Source organism: Furipterus horrens, unplaced genomic scaffold (genome assembly GCF_987537825.1).
Source record: "Furipterus horrens unplaced genomic scaffold, mFurHor1.1.pri manual_scaffold_13, whole genome shotgun sequence".
Taxonomy (NCBI): Eukaryota; Metazoa; Chordata; class Mammalia; order Chiroptera; family Furipteridae; genus Furipterus; species Furipterus horrens.
This window is the reverse complement of record NW_028327183.1, coordinates 31,036,640-31,054,677: the sequence shown is the minus strand read 5'-3', so window position 1 is coordinate 31,054,677 and position 18,038 is coordinate 31,036,640. Positions and strand designations below refer to the sequence as shown.

At 43.3% G+C, this 18,038-nt stretch overlaps 1 protein-coding gene across 1 annotated transcript in view; it reads left to right on the top strand.

The window, feature by feature from the left end:
• The first annotated feature begins 6,614 nt into the window (after positions 1-6,614).
• Positions 6,615-18,038, top strand: part of FBXO31 (F-box protein 31) — a 35,822-nt gene continuing 24,398 nt past the window's right edge. The window contains exon 1 of the mRNA XM_090260042.1: positions 6,615-6,980. Within this exon, the coding sequence (XP_090116168.1) occupies positions 6,632-6,980 (349 nt within the window). The 5' untranslated portion in view covers positions 6,615-6,631. The remainder of the gene's footprint in view (positions 6,981-18,038) is intronic.

Sequence of the window (18,038 nt, the reverse complement as noted above, 5' to 3'; positions counted from 1 at the left end):
TGGCCCTTTGAACGGTTTTGATTTATGTGCACCTGCACGTGACTGGAGTAGTGGGCCTGCCCAACACCATTCCTGTGCTGGTTTCATTTAAGGAGGAATTTCCAAACTCTCAGATCCTGACTCTTATTCATTTCAACCACTAACTAGCTGAGCAACCTTAAATAAGCCATTTTCTGAGTCTCAGATTCTTGTAAAGGGGCGCTGTTTTAGAACTCCAGGTGTTTTTGAGGAGCAAATGGAAGTGGCCTGCAGAATCTAGCTCACCATGCAACGTTTAGTTATCAGTTCAGTTATTGCCCATCTCAACGTCTGATGAACATATATGTATGAATACAGCACTTGATTCTTTGGCTGTTTTTGGTCTTTAATATCTAATACTTTGAAAGATCAGCACTATTTCCAAGCTTTCCCCCTTTTTAGTTTGAAAAACTTGCCTTATGTGCCTGTTCGATAAAGTACTTGGATTGTACTAATATGTATTATTATACAAATATACAAAACTTTCTAAGATACTTTTCTCAAAGTGACTTTAATACAGCTGGGATTGCTTTCTTTATAGAGAAGCAAGTATGAGATCCTTGTGTAATTAATTATTCCCCCACCACCAGAACAATAATGTTAGTTGTAGCTCTTTAGTCTACCACTTTCTACAATAGAACAGTGCATCTGTGCATGTGTCACTTTCCTTCCCAGGTCTTTTTTTCCTCTTTCTATCAGTTTTTTACTTTGAAAATCTGATAGTACTAAGGCATTTAATCTGGTTTCCAAAGTTCCATAGAAGGTTTTAAGCTCCTAAGTGTACTATCTTGGTGGTTGTGATTATTCTGAGGATTGAAAAAAAAAAAAAAAAAATCCAGTAAGTGCTTGTTATGTACCCACCTTCTGCCAAACACAAAATGATCAGTTTGAAGTCAAAAGGGATTTTTTTATGATACTAAGTATTGGCTGGTGAGTGCTTTCTTGGCATAGCGCTGCTTTGTAAGAAATGGACTTCTTGTTCTCTTGCTGGACAACTGTTTCAAATGCAAGGAAAGGGGAGGGAAAATCCATTATCTGGCATATGGAGGTGGGGGAGGGGCAGGAGGGTTTCATATTTTCCTAGTCCCTTAGGCATTCATAAAGCTTTACCAAATTACCGGGGGCCTTGGGGGTCACTGTCATAGCCTCCCGGGATTAGCCTCAAGAACTGCGCTAGTGATGGGACAGGATTACTCTGTGTGATTTTCAAGTACTGAGGTCCACATTTATAATGGACTGTTACGGTCCTGCCCCAACCTTGAATTCCAACTTGAATCTAAAACTGCATAACCCTACATACTTCTGAAAATCATCCAGTACAGTAGGTGTGTAAAGGTGTCTCATAAGCATAATCTCCATATTAGGCTAGCATATTTGAATAAATAATAAATTATATTTAAAATGTATTACTTTAGGCGCTGGCTGGGTAGTTCGATTGGTTAGAGCATCCTCCAGATACACCAAGGTTTTGGGTTCAATCTCTGGTCAGGCAGGGCACATACAAGAATTAACCAATGAATGCACAAATAAGTGGAACAATAAATTGATGTTATTCTCTCCCCTTTTCTCTCTCTCTAAAATCAATATTTAAAAAAAGGAACCTAATGTAACTTTTGAAAACAAGTGTTTGAGCATATCTGAAAAATTTCATGTGCCCAGATTGCAATTTAATAGAAATTTCGTGTAGTGAACAATATTCGAGTGGTAAATAATATTACTTATTATTTTTAAGCTAGTAATATAAGCATAGTATGATTTATTTTTAGATGAATAACATAAATACTACTGTTCCTTAAAACAACCCATATGAAGGGAAAAAATAAAAGCACGTCTTTCTTTTAAATTTTAGTGTTTTCTCCAGGAATCTCATGGTGCTTTTAAACTATCAAATAATCATTGTAGAAAGCCAAGTAGTGTCAGTTTTAAATAACTCTCACCGTATTCCTTTTTTCCTGTCATTAAATGACTATCATCATGGGGAACATAATTTAACTGATAAAAGAATGACTATGACATCTGTAAATCATGCCGTCTGGCAATTTCTAAGAATCTGTTAAATGGGGCATGAAACGTTAACCTGCCGCTAGAACTCCTAAAGGTTATTTTGCCACACTCAATATGGAGGGCAAGTCACACTGAGAAGTAGTTCACCTCCTGAGGCCTGAATGGCCTGTCCCACCTCTCCTCTTTCTGATTGGAAGACATATTTCACCCTGGCAGTTGTCTGGGCCACTATTGGCCAGTTGTCCAATCAGTCGTGTGTCATCTCTTTGCTCTTTAGAACAAGTAAACAAACAAGTATTGCTCAAGAGGAGTTACAGGAGCTATTCTCAGAAAGGATTCAGTCAGGAGGATTTTGAAGTTGGCACGCAATAGGTGCAGTTCTGTGGGAGTGTCTTCCCTGCTTCCTGGGAGGTTTTGTTTTGGGAGAGACTGCTTCCTCTCCTGGTGAAGCTCTGCCTCTGGGATACAACTTCAGGAAACAGCGAACTAGTGCATGCAGGAGAGCCACCAGAAATCACTCGGATAACCTAACATTATTTCTTAAACGATGGAACTGGGTGACGTTCCACAGCTTGTTTTGTTGTTGCTTGTTTAATTCTAAAACATTTCACAGGATTGCTGTTTTTCCAACTTTTGCCCATCAAAGGGATGCAACTGTTCAGACTCTCATTTTTAACCATGAACCTCTTGTTTAGCCTTTGAAGTTTTCCCTTCCCATTTACCTTGACCATTTCTGTTGAGCAATGACAAGATGGCATTTTTCACATCTGGATTCTGAGAAACAGCATGAGGAAAGTTAACAGTGTTTTCTACCAACTGGAAAATGCCTTGCCCCCTGTATTTTACTTATTTCCTTCGATGTTATTAGCTCTCACTAACAAAGAGTTGATTATTGTAGTCTCATAGTTTTAAAACAAATGATCTCTTTTGCCTACTTTTTCCTCATTTTAGTATGAACACACCCACCTTAGTGTTCCTTGAAAAGGATATGGTTCAGTATAAGGGATTATAAAATCATTCAAGGACACATAAAGCTTTCAGGGTTCACCATGTAATAGTTCTCTGTTATATGCAAAGTCTTCCCCTTCTGGTTCCTTTATACCACCATTGATCATCCAAGCTCTGGCAGCTTTTTCTTTCTGTTCTGGTGGTTTGTACCAATTCAATCCTTCAACATCTTTGTGAGTTACTGTACACAGCCTTCCTGCTGTAAAGAATATATAGATATATTTTTTAATTGTATAGCTAGGTGCTTAATTCAAATTATGAATATAACAGTTTAGCCATTCTACTAAAGATGGAAATTTGAGCAAATTATTTTATACATTTTAATATAGTCTAGGCTCCTCTAGAAGAAAATTATAGTTTATGAATAGGGCCTGATAGTGTTACGGAACCCCAGCCATGCTGTTCTGGAACAGCTGTGGGGTCCCACTGCCCACTGCCAAGAATCATGACTCTCAATACAAAAGTTTGGTGGAAAATGAAAAGGGGTTTATTTAAAAGTTATACAGATTCAGAATAACGGCAGGTTTCTACCGTTATGTCCCACTCTCTTTAAAACACCCCAAAACACTTACTACTGCCTCCCCTTGTCAAGTCAGGCCAGTTTCAGAATACGCCAGTCAGAGATACCGTCTTTCAGAAAAGCAGAAGTCTACAGCTCTGTATTCCGGGTCACAGTTCAGCATTTCAGGCATCTCTGACTAATCCATGCTTGGTTAGGCAGGTCCCCACAATTCCAGCCTCATCAGCTGTGCCACCCTGTTCTCCAGGCAGGTTTCCCAGTGGGTCTCCTTTTTCTTACTCCAGACCTTGTGGCGGACTCTCTCCAAACTAGGTGGCTTCCCACTTATACCCTAGACCTCCTAGTCAACTCTGGTCTATACCCCTTCAGACTGTGTGGTTCCTCTTCTTTTATGGCTGCCTGCCCTTATTTTAAATGCTGACCCAGGGCACTATACTCATTGTTATGAAAGTATCTTAAGCCTATCATCTGCCCTTTTACCTGGGGGGTCGCATAAAAATATATTAAGCCTATCAACAGCCCTTTTGCTCTGGGTTGCAGCACAGCCATTATCCAGTTACCAACTTTCCATAGATATGCAAAGTACCTTAAAAACTATATTATCCCCTTTCCCCATCCCAAAAACCATGAGCTGTAGGGACTTTGGGGACCCCTCCCCCGCTCTGTTATAGTAGGGAATATATATATATATTAATCTGAAATGTAACAGTGGCAAGGATCATGCTTTAGAATCTATGGAACTACACAGAACGTAGCCCATAGGCTAGTCAGCCATTCAGTAAATATTTATTATATTAGTTGATACATTGCTGAGATACTTTCTAACTTCGATGGTGATGGTGATAACCCAGCAGTCTCCTCTCATCTGTTTGGTTCATGTTCCTCCCTACTTAATCTTTTCGCTAGTTTATTTGTTCTCATTCAACAAACATGTAGTTAGTAAACATTCATTGATTACATGAAATGTTAGTGTGTCTATCATATTTCAAGGGATACATTAATAAGGCTGGTGCCAAAGGAAGGAAGTGTTCACAATAAAACCATATGATGGTGCTGTAATAAAGGCAGCCCCTTCTTAGAAGGGGGTGCCATTAGAGGACAAGGAGGAAGGGGGTTGGTTTTAATGGCACAGACTGGGGAGATGGGACTTCCTTGCAGAGGAGACAGCTTTAGCAAAGTGACAGAGATGTGACCAGGCATCGTGAATTTTGGCTAAGGAATCTGATGGCTCCCACTGAAAGGTGTGTGGGAAGGGAAAGGAGGCCAGGCAGGGAGGTTAGGACCTGAGAGTGAGCTATGTAACTTTGTGTGATGTGTCAAGGAGTCAATGGGCCTGCTAAGTACTTTTAAATGGGATGAGCCTGCTTTTGTTTGTTACTATTTGAAGCAAGTGAGTTCTGGTAACTAACTGCACAGGATGGACTGAAAAACCTTCAAGAGGCGGGAAGGGCCATTTGCTGTTGTTCTTCAATTGTGTGGACCTGAGATGATCAAATTTTGAACTAAGGTACTGTTAAGTTTTTGTCAGAAGATGCACTACTTCCCCATTTATGGGATTCTGTGGACTGGGGTAGGCTCCCCTCTTTTCTGCTTAGATTTCCTCATGGAGGTGGTAGTGGACAGCCAGGAATTTGTGGAGACAGGGCCCAGGGCACCTGGCAGGGTTACTTTTTAAAAATTAGATTAGCAAGACCCCACACTCAACTAGAAAAACTGGGGTGGCCAACGGATTTTTAGCTTCCATTTGGGTTCTGGGCAACTCCTCCACCACTTCAGGTCATTGAACCAAGTCTCCACCAGAAAGGAGGTGGGCACATCTAGTTGTAGAGCTGCTTCTATAGCATCCACACCCCCTCCTCTCTGGAAACAACAAACAACAGTTTCTTGTTAAGAGCAATTTAAGGTGAAGCCACTATTTCAGATGGCTTTACTGCGTCTCTAGAACATACCTTCCGTGGACCACACTGAACAAGGAAAGGAGGGTACAACCAGATCACTGAGAGGTGACACAGGATTTATCAACTAGCATGATTTTCCCCTTTTCACTATTATAAGCGCAGAGAGGAGTTAATGTTAGTTTCTAGATAAAAGAGGAGTTGACAGCCACAATTCAGGGGTCTATTTTGCTTACCTAGTTTTAGGGCTTTCGCAGTTGGCATTGGTTCCTCCCGCCACTTAATCAGCCTTCTGTGTGCAGTAGTCCTTGAGAGTCATCTGGAGCTTTGCAGGGGGTCACGGAGGGGGTTCCTGAGGAGGAAGGTTTCTTTGGGGAATTCTGGGAGCCAGTACTTGCGGCTGTCCTCAGGGGGAGATCCTGGGGTTGTGATCGGGGGACCTCGGGGTCTTCTCGGAGGGGTATCCTCAAAGAGGGTCCTGGCGGGATTCATGGAGGAGGGTTCTCCAGGGGTACTCTGCACCGTCCTGGGGAGGGTTTCCGGGGGTTTCTGGTGGGGGAGTCCTCGGAGCCATCGGGTGGGGGGGGGGGGTCCTTGGGGCCATCCTCGGGACGGCAGACACATCCGAAGGCGTACCAGGGTGAGAGGCGGCCTCCGCAAGCCGGGTCCGTGCAATGGGGAGCGCATCAGCAGGTTTGGCCCTCACACGCGGCAGCGCGCCGTTTTGCTGCCCACAAGTACCTCTTCCGTCGGGAAGAGACGGCCGTCGCGCGATTGTGGGTGACATTCTTTACCCGTGGTCGGTCCGGGAGCGGGACAGGAGCCCTCAGACCTCAGGTGAGCCCAGGTCTGGTTCACCCGGGGGCTGCCGGCTGGCTAAGAGAAAGCCCCGGCGGGTCGCCCCTCCCCCCCGCCCCCCAACAGGCGGATCGCCCCCTGGCAGGCGGGGCTTCCAGGGACGGTGCCTCTGCGGGTTCCTCCCAGGAGGCGGGCTGAGAGACGAGATGGCGGCGCTGGCTCGAGACAAGGCTCTAAGGGGGCGTGACTAGGCCCTGGGAGGCTGGCGGGGTTCTTGGAGGGGCGGGAAGGGGCAGGGAGGGGCGGGGCCCGCTCAAGCGGCGCCCGCTCACGGCGGCGCGGCGCACGCGCGGCGGCGGCGGCGGCGGCGGCTGTTACTCTGACCGGCATGGCGGTGTGCGCTCGTCTTTGCGGCGTGGGCCCTTCAAGGGGATGCAGGCGTCGACAGCAGCGCCGGGGCCCGGCCGAGACTGCGGCGGCCGATAGCGAACCGGACACAGACCCGGAAGAGGAGCGCATCGAGGCGGGCGTGGCGGCGCTATGCGGTGGGGGAAGCGGCCGAAGCGCGAGTCCCTCGCCGCCCCCGCGCTGCTCGCTGCTGGAGCTGCCTCCCGAGCTGCTGGTGGAGATCTTCGCCTCGCTACCCGGCACCGACCTACCCAGCCTGGCCCAGGTCTGCACCAAGTTCCGTCACATCCTGCACACCGACACCATCTGGAGACGGCGCTGCCGGGAGGGTGAGTGCGTTGTAGTGGGGGTCCGGGACTGGGAGGAGGCTCGGGAAGAGGTCCGGGAGTAGGAGGAGGTTCCGGGGTTGGGAGGGTGCTCAGAGGTCCTGGCGGTGAGGGTACAGGCTTGGAGTGGGGAGTCGGAGTTCCCCAAGAGTCGGGGATCCATGGGCAGGGTTTTGGCTGGGCGAGGGGTTCGGGCCTGGAGGCGACTGTGGGTCTCGGGTCCCCATGGGCTCTGGATGGGGTCCTGCCACAGACGGGGGCTCCAAGGGGCGGACCCAGCTGTGCGGGGTGTGGGGGAACCGCAGCAGATACAGGGCGTGTGGTGCGTGTGAAGTATAGTTCCCAGTGGGCACTGGGGTGCTCAGAGAGAGGTGAGTGGTCTCTCAGCTGCCGGGACAGAATGCCGTGGAGCCAAGGGAAGTGAAGCTAGCTGGCCTTGAAGGCGAGAAGGAGAGGGGGGAATCCTTGTAGGTGTGAGACTGGAGTTTTAGGCCAGACCGGGTAGTGATGAGTAGTAAGCAGATGTCCGCGGGCGCGCTCCGCGTCCCCATCCCTTTGGAAGCGGCGGGTGGGGGTTGCGTGCGGCAAGCTGAGGAGAGCATGAGAGTGAGCCTGAGTAGTTAGGGAGCGGGCGGGGGTGGGGGCGAGTATTTGGAAGGTCTCCTGAGAAAAGGACTAGGTCTGTGGACAGGTAGATGGAGCCGGGCAGCGCTGGAGGGGTTGCTGTCTCGATGCTGGCAGCAGTAGTGAGGGTAATGAGTAGTTTTGTAACAAATCCCAGGAGGAAAGGTTTACTTAATCCAGAGTGCAAGGCTCTTTGCGTTTAAACGTTAACACATCTTTGGTGTTCAATAAGCTGCCATGTATTGGTAAACGGGATAGGTAAGAAAAAATCTGAACAACGCAGAAGAGCAAAAGGATGAAAGTAATCATGGGAGCATTTGAGATCTTGCTCCCTGGCATATGTCATCAATGTGGCTCAAATAAACTGTTACTTAAAAAAAAAAAAAAAAAATCATCAGAGCCTCTACTCTCAAAGATAAAGCACCCTTAAATTTTTGGAAAACATCTCTACATATTCAAATATAAAATCATGTACATGTTTTTACTTAAATGAGATCATACCATATATATTCGTTTAGAGACAGTTTAGTATAGAAAAGTTTCATATTATTCCCCTGCATACATATGCTTCAGACTAGTCCTTTGCTGAAAGACTTTTAAATTTGCAATTTTTTCTTGTCATAAACAGTGCTATCAAGATTGCCTTTGTGCATTTCATAGGAATTTATGAGACTTACATGTACCTTCTAGAGCTTCTGAGATTATCTTCTTAGTGCACACTTCCCAAAGTGAGGTTATGGGTAGTGGGATGTGCATATTGATAACACCTCAGCTACCTATTGCCGAGCTGTTAGAATCTGCACCACCAGGAAGGCTACATGAGCCCGCCTCGTTTCTCAGATCCTCTCCAACAAGGGGATCAGCCAGTCATCTTCTCTCTTCTGTAAACCTCAATAGCCAAGATTCTAGATTTGTAATCATAAGGGCAGGCTCTGTATCCACTGAGAGATCCTGGATAAGCTGCTTCACCTGCCCAAGTGCTAGTGGGAAGTGCTGTCCCATAGGATTAAATGAGATGATTTGAGGTTTAAATGAGATGATGCATGTGAAGCCGTCACCCTCTAAATGGTAGGTATTTAGTTATCACACTTTTTGACCATTTTCATTTCACCTTCTGTGAATTTCTTGTGAGGTTTTTTTTCTGTTTGTCTCTTGTCCATTAGGAAATCTATTGTCTCTTTTTTTATCCTCACCTGAGGACATTTTTTTTTCCCATTGCTTTTTAGAAGGGGAGCGAGAGAAAAACATTGATGTGATAGACCACTCACCCCTTCTTGTACGTGCCCCTACCAGAGATTGAACCCTCAACCTTGTATGTGCTCTGACTAGGAATCAAACCTGTAACCTCTTGGTTCATGGGATTATGCTCCAACCAATTGAGCTACACAGGCTAGGGCAGGGAGTCTGTTCCCTTACAAATTTGTAAGAACTCTTTGAATATTAGCAGTATTAACCCTTTGCCATATATGTGGCAAGTAAATTTCCTCTGATATTTTAAAATAAAGGTTAAAAAGTTCCACTTTCTCCTTCTCTATGAATTCCATTTGCTTTGTTTTGTATCTTGGACACCTTTAAGACCCAGATTCATCACAGATGTTCCATTGTGCTTTTGAGGAGTTTTATCAGTCAAGCAAACCCATATTGTGGTCTCTTGGGAACTGTGTGTGTGTGTGTGTGTGTGTGTGTGTGTGTGTGTGTGTGTATAGTTCAACTCTAGGAATGGAAGGTAACAGAAGACTTGTGTAATTAGAAAACTCAAAGGCATGTCACAGGGTAAAATTAACTGGAGTTAAAACTCCGGGTAAATTCTTAGAATTGTTAATGGAAATATAAAAAGTCCAGATAAAGATATAGAAAGAAGTTGAGCAGCAGACATGGAGGGACCCTTGAGTCCTTCCTTTCTTGCTGCTGCATTTCTCAGTTCAGTTTTCTTGGGACACCAGAGATCATGACAGTGGAATTCAGGCATCTTGCTTATCCAGGTAGTATGACATACTAGGAGATTTTTCATTTTGAGAAATTTAAAAAATGAAAGATAAAAATGATAAAACAGGCATATTCCTAGCCATCCCCCGCCCCCAAAAAAGGCTTTTGTCATATTTGCTTTTGATTCCTCTTCGTGTTTTAAGGAAAACATCTCAGCTAAGACTCAAGTCCCTTCTGATCACCACTGTTCTTCCATTCTAAGAAGCACCCACTAACTATCATGGATTTAGTTTACTTATATATAAATACACCTGTATACATCTCGAACATTATATTGTTTTGTGGTGGTTTAAATTTTATCACTATATCATATTGTAAGTATTGTGCATCTGCTTTTCTCCCCATCAACCTGTGTTTCTTTAGGTTCTGTCCATGATAATACATTTAAGTCTGGTTAAGTCTTTTTAAATGCTATGTGCTGTTCATGATTTGAAGACACTACACATTTGTTCCTTCCCTTATTTTTATTCTTTTTATTATACCCAGTGTGACAGTGAACCATCTCATATGTGTTTGCTTGGATGCAGATAAATTTGAAAATTTCTCAAAGGACTATATATATCCAGAAGCAGTGTTGCTGGGCAATGGGCTTTGAGATTTACAGTTTTACTAGATACTATCCAGTTATTTGCTGGAGTGATTTTACCTCTTTACACACCTGTCACTCGGGCATGAATAGGCATGTCACAAAATATGAAATACAAATACCTAATATGTGTCATCACAAAGTAGCTGCCTTCTGTGGTCCAGGTTATCTTATTTAATCCATTATCTGCTAGATTTTTTCTAACATGAATGATACATCTTTAAAAATGTGTGCCAACCCTGACCTGGTGGCTCAGTTGGTTGGCGCATCCTCCCGTGCACCTAAAGGTTGTGGATTCAAATCCCAGTCAGGGCAGATACCTAGGTTGTGGGGTTGTGGGTTTGTCATCCTCTCCCCACTTCCTCTCTCTCTAAAATCAAAAAACATGTCCTCAGGTGAGGATTTAAAAAATAAAAGTGTACTAGTCTGAGGCAGAAGCAAAATCTCATTTAAATTTGTATATGCCTGATAGCTAGTGAGGATGCACATTTCAAAAATTACTGGCAATTTGGATTTCTCTTATTGCTTATCCTTAATCTTTGCTCTTTTTCTGTTGTTATTTTTCTTATTGATTTGTGGATTTTATTAATTTAATCTGGATAGATTTCTATTTAACATATTGCAAAACGTTTTCTTATCTATAGTCATTTGCTTTTTAATTTCATTTATAGTGACTTGTGAATGTTACAAGGTAAGTCAAAATTACAAAATTTTATTTTATTTATTTCTTTTAATTTTTTTAGTGAAAAGAAAAAGAATTGTTTATTTAACAGTTATATAGATTTAGTTATTTGTGGATTTCTGTTGTTAAGTCTTATGTTCTTTAAAACACCCATAAACACATATCCTTGCCTCCCCACTACCAAACCAGGCTAGTTTTAGAAAAGTTAGAGAAACCGTTTCCCTACTTTCCAAACACAGTTCAGCTTTACCAGCAGCTGCCAATCACTCAATTCTGATTGAGGAGGTCCTTTCTGTGCTGTGGTGCCCTCCAGCTCTCAATGCAGGAACGCCTGGATTCTCAGCCTCCTTGTAAACTGCCTTCTTCCTGCAAACCGCATGGATCTCCTCTCCTTCTCAAAGCCGCCTGGCGAGAGCCTCTTAAAGCAGCCTGGAGACCCCTTCTCCAAGCCACATGGAGAACTTAGCTTCTTTATTCCGCATGGAGAAGGCCCCTTCACCAAGCCGCATGGAGGGGGCGAGAGAGCAAGAGAGAGAGAGAGCGCCAAAATTACAAAATTTTAACTTTGGGTTTAAGTAATAGTTTTTGTCCCAAGGTTATGGAAATGTTCCATAGCTAGGTTTCAGTTTCATTATTTCATTTTGGTAGCTTTAATTTCCAGCTTATCTAGTCAATAATTGGATAATCCCACGTGGTGTTCATAGGTGTCTCATAGAGTTAGTGTAATTGTAATTGGATTTATCTATAAGAATAGTTGTGTGTGAGCCTCAAAACTTCATCTTTCCTGAACTAGACATTTGGTTATAGTGGGTGTTAATAAAGCCAAAGTCAAGCCCCAGTGGGTAAAAAACCAAAGCTCTCCCAGCCTTGGTGAATAGGAGACAAAATCTCAGGCTGGTAGAGGAGGTGGATGGTCCTAGCTCCTCAGGCTCCCTGGAACAACCTTCAGGTCTGGCCTTGATAGGAGTATAATTGTGGCTCCAGTTTTTAGTGTCTTGGAAGTTGTGAGTGAGACTAATGAATTTGAATATTTACTACTCAATTTACATATTTGCTTTCTGTATTTAGGTAATTGGATTTTCCAGAATAGAAAAAAAACCACACAAAAAGTGGGTGTGGGAAAGAGGATATTGCTTCACAGAATGTTGGCTGTGCTTAACTTTCAGGGTGCTGACAAGGCATGTATGTTTAATAGCTCTTCCTAAAGTGATAGGGTGATTTGGGGGCAGGAAGGAGGGAGATACATTAGAAACTTAAAATGAGGTAGCTTTTTATAAAGTTTGCTGAGAAGCTCACAATTTCCAGTGTTCTAGCAATAATAAGTTAGCAATGGTAAATCAGTTATTTTGATAGAACTTTGGCCTTTCTAGCATGTAATATTTTCTAGTGGTATTTCTCTGAGCAGGTGAAAAGGTTGCTACTGAAAAGCCAAATTTGTGCTCCTGATTTGGGGAAAGTATATGACAAATAGGTGATATTTTACCCTCTTACAGGAAACCAAACCAAATCCAGTCTTGCAGGCAGGGGCAGATAGATGGAGGGTGAACACTTTTTGATGCATCATTCCTTTGGCTACAGGCCTCCAGCAATTACTTGCATGTGGAGCTATAAATAAGTCATCATTTCTCAAAGTACCCAGGGTGGAAGCCAAGTACATTATTTTGCCTTTGACCCTGATGGGGCTTTTTTGTTTAATACTTCACCATCTAGTTAGTGACTTTTGCAATGTTTGACAACTTTAACACTGTTCATTTGTGCAATATTTTATGAAGTCTACCTAAGGCTAATGAGTTTACAAAATTCAGACCATAGTTCTAAATCAGAATATTCAAGTAATAACAGAAGATATAAAAACAAAAGAAATGCTCATACATGTATTTTTCCATCCCATACTGAACTCTAAATATTGAGTCACAAAAATTTCATATTTTTCAGCTCAGAGCCTACTGCCAGCATCAGGTTTTGAATTAATAATATGTAATTTTCCTGTTTCTTTGATGATGTTTCTTTTAAATTTTATGGTGTTTTTAATGACACATGGAATAATATTTGTATAATAGTTTGATCAGTTGTAAGTCTAAAGTGGGTTTACATTCCATCATAATTAAAAATATCTTTTCCATAATGTGTGATCTTTATGACAGAAATGGGAAATTAAAAACCAATATTTAATTGTTTTGTACATGCAGAAAAAATGCTATTTCTGTTTGATGTGCTGATGCAAAATACGAGTGATGTGGCTTTTGTTAAATATGGCTGAAATTGGAAGAAGAAATGGGCAAGTTGTTGACTACTCTCATTTTTGATTTTAAGGTTGGCTTGAGAAATATTTTTTTATTCCTGTTAAATGGATGCTTCTTGAGCCCACCAGTTTTGGTGGTAGGGAGAGTAGGTTGGCAGTTGGATAAACAGACTGTCCAGTCATAGAAACACGTGTCTCAACCATGAGGAAAGGAAACCAGTCCACCTCCTGGACATACAGCAGAATCTCAAAACTATAGGGAAAACCTTTATTCTTCTGCTTTGCTCATTGAAAGGGCTACAGTCCTCTGTTATTTTTGCAAGTTGAATCTCATATGCTGCTTCATAGAGAAACCTAGTTCTTTCAGTTATCTAAGTAGAAAAGGATAAAGAAAAATGGTGCCTCTTAAAACTTAAAAGAGTGAGTTGGAAAGTGAATCTGGTACACAGAAAATATTGCATACAGATTTCCCCTTGGCCCTGTTTAATTGGTCAGGCACTGGTGACTTGCCAAAAAGAATCGATCAGTTGTTAGAGGTCCAGGCACTGCCATTTTTACTGTTGTTTATAAAGTGGTTACATAATGCATTTGAGTATCTGAGTTTGCCTCTCTGGCTGTAAAGGGCATGCAAATAAACACAAGGATGTCTTTGGGCCTCTGGAGAGGAACAAGTGTCCTCCCCAAAACCAGATCCTTTCAGGAGATGGCCTGGGTTCCAAGCTCATGAGTCAGCATCCTTTGCCAGCGATGCCATCACTGTCCACCCGTGGCAATGGAGAGTAAACCTGGGCTCGCCAGGCCTGCTGCTCTGGTATTACAGGAACAGGGACGTGTCTGGAATATTAGAAAAGGGCCAGTGTGAGATGACTGCAGTCAGACTCGTGGGCATATCTCCTGGTCTCAAAACGGGTACTGAGACAGAGCAGTTGTGTGTACACTCAGGAAGAACAGGGGTCCAGGATGGCAGATGGGCCTTAGCCTGAGCAGGTCTCCCTTGACTAGGGGTGGTGAGGGGTGCCTGTCATGGGAGCCGGATAGGGGTCAGAGTCATCTAGCTGGAAGAGTGAAGTTTCTCAAAAGTTCCTATTGGCACTGAGACTGTTTATCTTTGCAGAGATGGAACTTGTTGGGAATGTCACACTGATTATGTAGGTGGTTTCAGCTGTCCTCGGAAACTATTTGTTCAGCATCCCAATGTTCTAAGATGTTTAATAGGAGACACCAATGTCCAGGTTTGGGTTTTCACTCATCCTAAGAGGAGCTGGTTGCAGTGTTTTTCTAGATCTGCTACATTATTTTTTTAAAGGGCATTACATGCACTTACAGTAATAGCTGAGCCACTGGAGAACACACAGGGGGCTTTGAAATCAGGGCTCTGTTCTTGAGAAATGTTGTTGGATATTCGCTCAGAGCAGCTGTGTGGACACTGAGGGGCCTCAGTGCCCTACTCCCTCCCACCAGCTTCTGCCCCCTGCCTATGACTTCTTAGAAGCCTCAGAAGTAAGTTCTAACTATATTTTATTAAGGGTTATAGTTTTTCTAATCAATACCACCTTTTAGTTTTATTTAGAAAACTGTGAGTTTATAGCAGATAGGAAACAAGCCAGCAGTGTTCCTCCAGTCCACACTCCACCCCTTCTCCCCGGCTCCCTCCTGCTTGCCAGGTACCAAATCCGGGTTGCACCCTCCTTTCCTCCTGCTTCTGCCTTACCTGGTGTGATACAGTGGCCTCCTCACTGGAGACCCACCCACCCACCCAGGCCGCATTTTCAGGTGCATCTCTGCTGGCTCCACCAACAGGTTAATAGTCTACTCTGCAGGCCCTGTCCCTGCTGCTTTTCTCCCTAGGACTCTTCCGTGCTTCTGTGTTGCCCATGGATTCCCGTCTCTGACATTCGAGCCCCTCCAGCACCAGGAGAGGCCTCTCTTTCCAGAATTATCTTGGGTGCCCACCCGCTTCCTTCAGATGGTGTCTTAGCACTGTGCCTTCCCAATGTGGCAAGAGTTCCCTCGTAAGTGGCATTTTTGGAGGACAAGGAGGCTGTGTCCCCTCTAATTGTAGTCTTCCACTACTGAGACAGTGCACAGAATAATGATACTGACTTCCTTTCTTTTTTTAAATCTAATTATCATTCTCCCTCCCCAGTATTTATTTATTTATTTATATTGTTGTTCTATTACAATTGTCCCAATTTCCCCCCATTGCTCTCCCCTGCCCCTTCCACCTCCCCACTTCCACAGTCAGTCCCTACCCTGTTGTCCATGTCCATGGGTCATTTATACATGTTCCTTGAGATATTAACTTTCTTTGTCCCCTTCTGTTCCAGTGCAAAGTATGTGCAGATCTGTCACCCTGGCACAGGTACCATCTCCATTACTCCATCTTCTCTTTTAGGGAAGGAGCCTAAAGAAGTCGATGTGTCTTGGACTCTCCTGTGGGGGTGAGGGAGTAGAAAAAAGAGAGAGAAAAGTCTTCTAATTCATTCCCACCACAGAGAATGATTAGATTCAGTGCATATTCAGAAATGTGCTGTGGGGACAGTTTTGGTAAGCCCCATCACCCAGTATTGGCCTCATCAGAGAGGAAAGGAGTGACGAGAGGTTGGCAGCCATTGGCAGTTAGGGGCAGCAGCTTCAGTGTGGACTTCTCTCAGGCCAAACTACTGGGCTGTTTTTTAACCCTTGGCAAAACATCTTTTATGTAGCTTTTTGAAAATTTTCTGACTGGAATATTTAAAGTAGCAATTTAATTTTTTATTGTGGTAACATATACCTAAAATAAAATTTACTATTTTAATCACTTTTTAAGTGTACAGTTGGGTGGCATTAAGCACATTAACATTGTTGTGCAATCATCACCCTCCGTCCATCTCCATAGCTCTTTCCATCTTTCCAAACTGAAACTCCATTCCCATTAAAAACTAACTCCTGTTCTGGCTGGTGTGGCTCAGTGGATTGAGCACCAGCCTGTGAACCAAAAGGTCGCAGTTCGATTCCCAGTCAGGGCACATGGGCCAGGTTCCCCATTGGGGGCGCACAAGAGGCAACCACACATTGATGTTTCTCTCCCTCTCTTTCTCTTCCCTTCCCTTCTCTCTAAAAATAAGTAAATAAAATACTAAAAAATAAAAATAAAAAACTAACTCCCCATTTTCCCTTCGCCAGTCCCCGGCAGCCACCCTTCTCCTTTTTGTCTCTATGAATTTAACTTCTAGGAACCTTATGTGAATGGAATCATGCAGTATTTGTCCTGTTGTGACTGGCTTATCTCACTCAGCATAATGTCTTCAAGGTTCATTCACGTTGTAGCACATGTCAGACTTTCCTTCCTTTAAAAGACTGCATAATATTCCAATTTATGGATGGATCACATTTTGTTTATACATTCATCAGTCAGTAGGCACTCGGGCTGCTTCCACCTTTTGGCTTTTATGAGTAATGCTGCTGTGAAGGTGGCTGTACAAATATCTGAGTCCCTGCTCTCAATTCTTTTGATTATATATCAGAAGTAGAATAATAGCTGGATCATATGGTAATTCTATGTTTTATTGTTTGAGAAAATGCACCAGACTGTTTGCCAGAATAAGACCATTTAATTGTATAAATTTTCCCAAGTCCAGCTCTCCCATTTTTCCTCCCCTTTCCCAAGTTTCTGATACTTTGTTTCTATATTTTTATGTAGGCACTTAGAAAAAAGAACTTAATAAATTACCTTGTATACTAGATTAACAAGGAGACTTTTTGAATTAACATCCTGCAACACCAAATTCCGTACTTAAAGAGCAGCAGTAGGCAGCATGGTTTGGTGTGCTAACTTTTAATCCTTATAGGTAGGAACTCTGCCAAAGGATGGAGGTAACGCTTGTTAGTTTTTCTGAAAGGAAGAATAAGTAGAGCTGGCAAGTAAACTGGCCTTAAAGCTATTTTCAGGGCATTTTCCCTTTATGACTTATGGGAGGGTTTATAGAACAATCAGAGGATGGGGAAAAAAAGATTTTTCCATCATGTGGAAAATACCGAACATTTCCTACAGGAACATTTGGGTCAGAATGACATTATTTCACTTCGGAGGATATTGTGATCTTTTGGGAACATTAAGAAAAGTCCACTAAGGATTGCTGTATTCATTAGCACTACATCATAACTTTACTTTTCTTCTGATTGTTAATGGCGGGTTTTGTGGATGCTTTATCTGGTTGTACAAGTTCATCTCCTATATGATATTAGCAACACTACTTGTTGAGAAAGTTTACAGAGATTTATGATGATTTGGTCATCCAAGCTAAAAACCTTAGAATCACTCAGAAGTCCAAGTGATTAGTGAGAGTCAATGGTAGTTTCTATAAGGTTAGAGTATCCATTGGACTCATAGAAATCATAAGCCAGCTCTGGCCAGTGTGTCTCAGTTGGTTGGAGCATCATCCTGTACACCAAAAGCTCGTGGGTTTGATACGTGGTTAGGGCACATACCTAGCTTGCAGATTCGATCCCCTGTCGAGGTGCATACAAGAAAGCAGCCAATCGATGTTTCTCACTCTTCCCTCTCCTGTCTCCTCTTCCCTCCCTTCCTTCCTCTTTCTCTCTCTCTCTGTCTCTCTCAAAAGCAATAGAAAAAATATCCTTAGGGGAAGAAAGAGAGAGAGAGAGAGAGAGAGAGAGAGAGAGAGATCATAAACCAAGTCACCATCCTTCTGCAGTCTTGAGCACAGAGGAATGCCCAAGAGACAGTCCAAGTGCCTCACAAAAGGCCTGGCTTTTGACTTCAGGCGCCAAGAGCACATTTCAGCTCTTGCCCTGCATGTAACTGTTGGTCTGATGCTGGAAATCAAGACTTCTGATTTGAGGTATCTTTACATGCCTCTCGGTCCAGGTGTCTTATGATCGGAGCAGCGAGCTAGACTTGCTGCTGCTGACAGTCTCTGACTGCTCAGGACTCAGGAT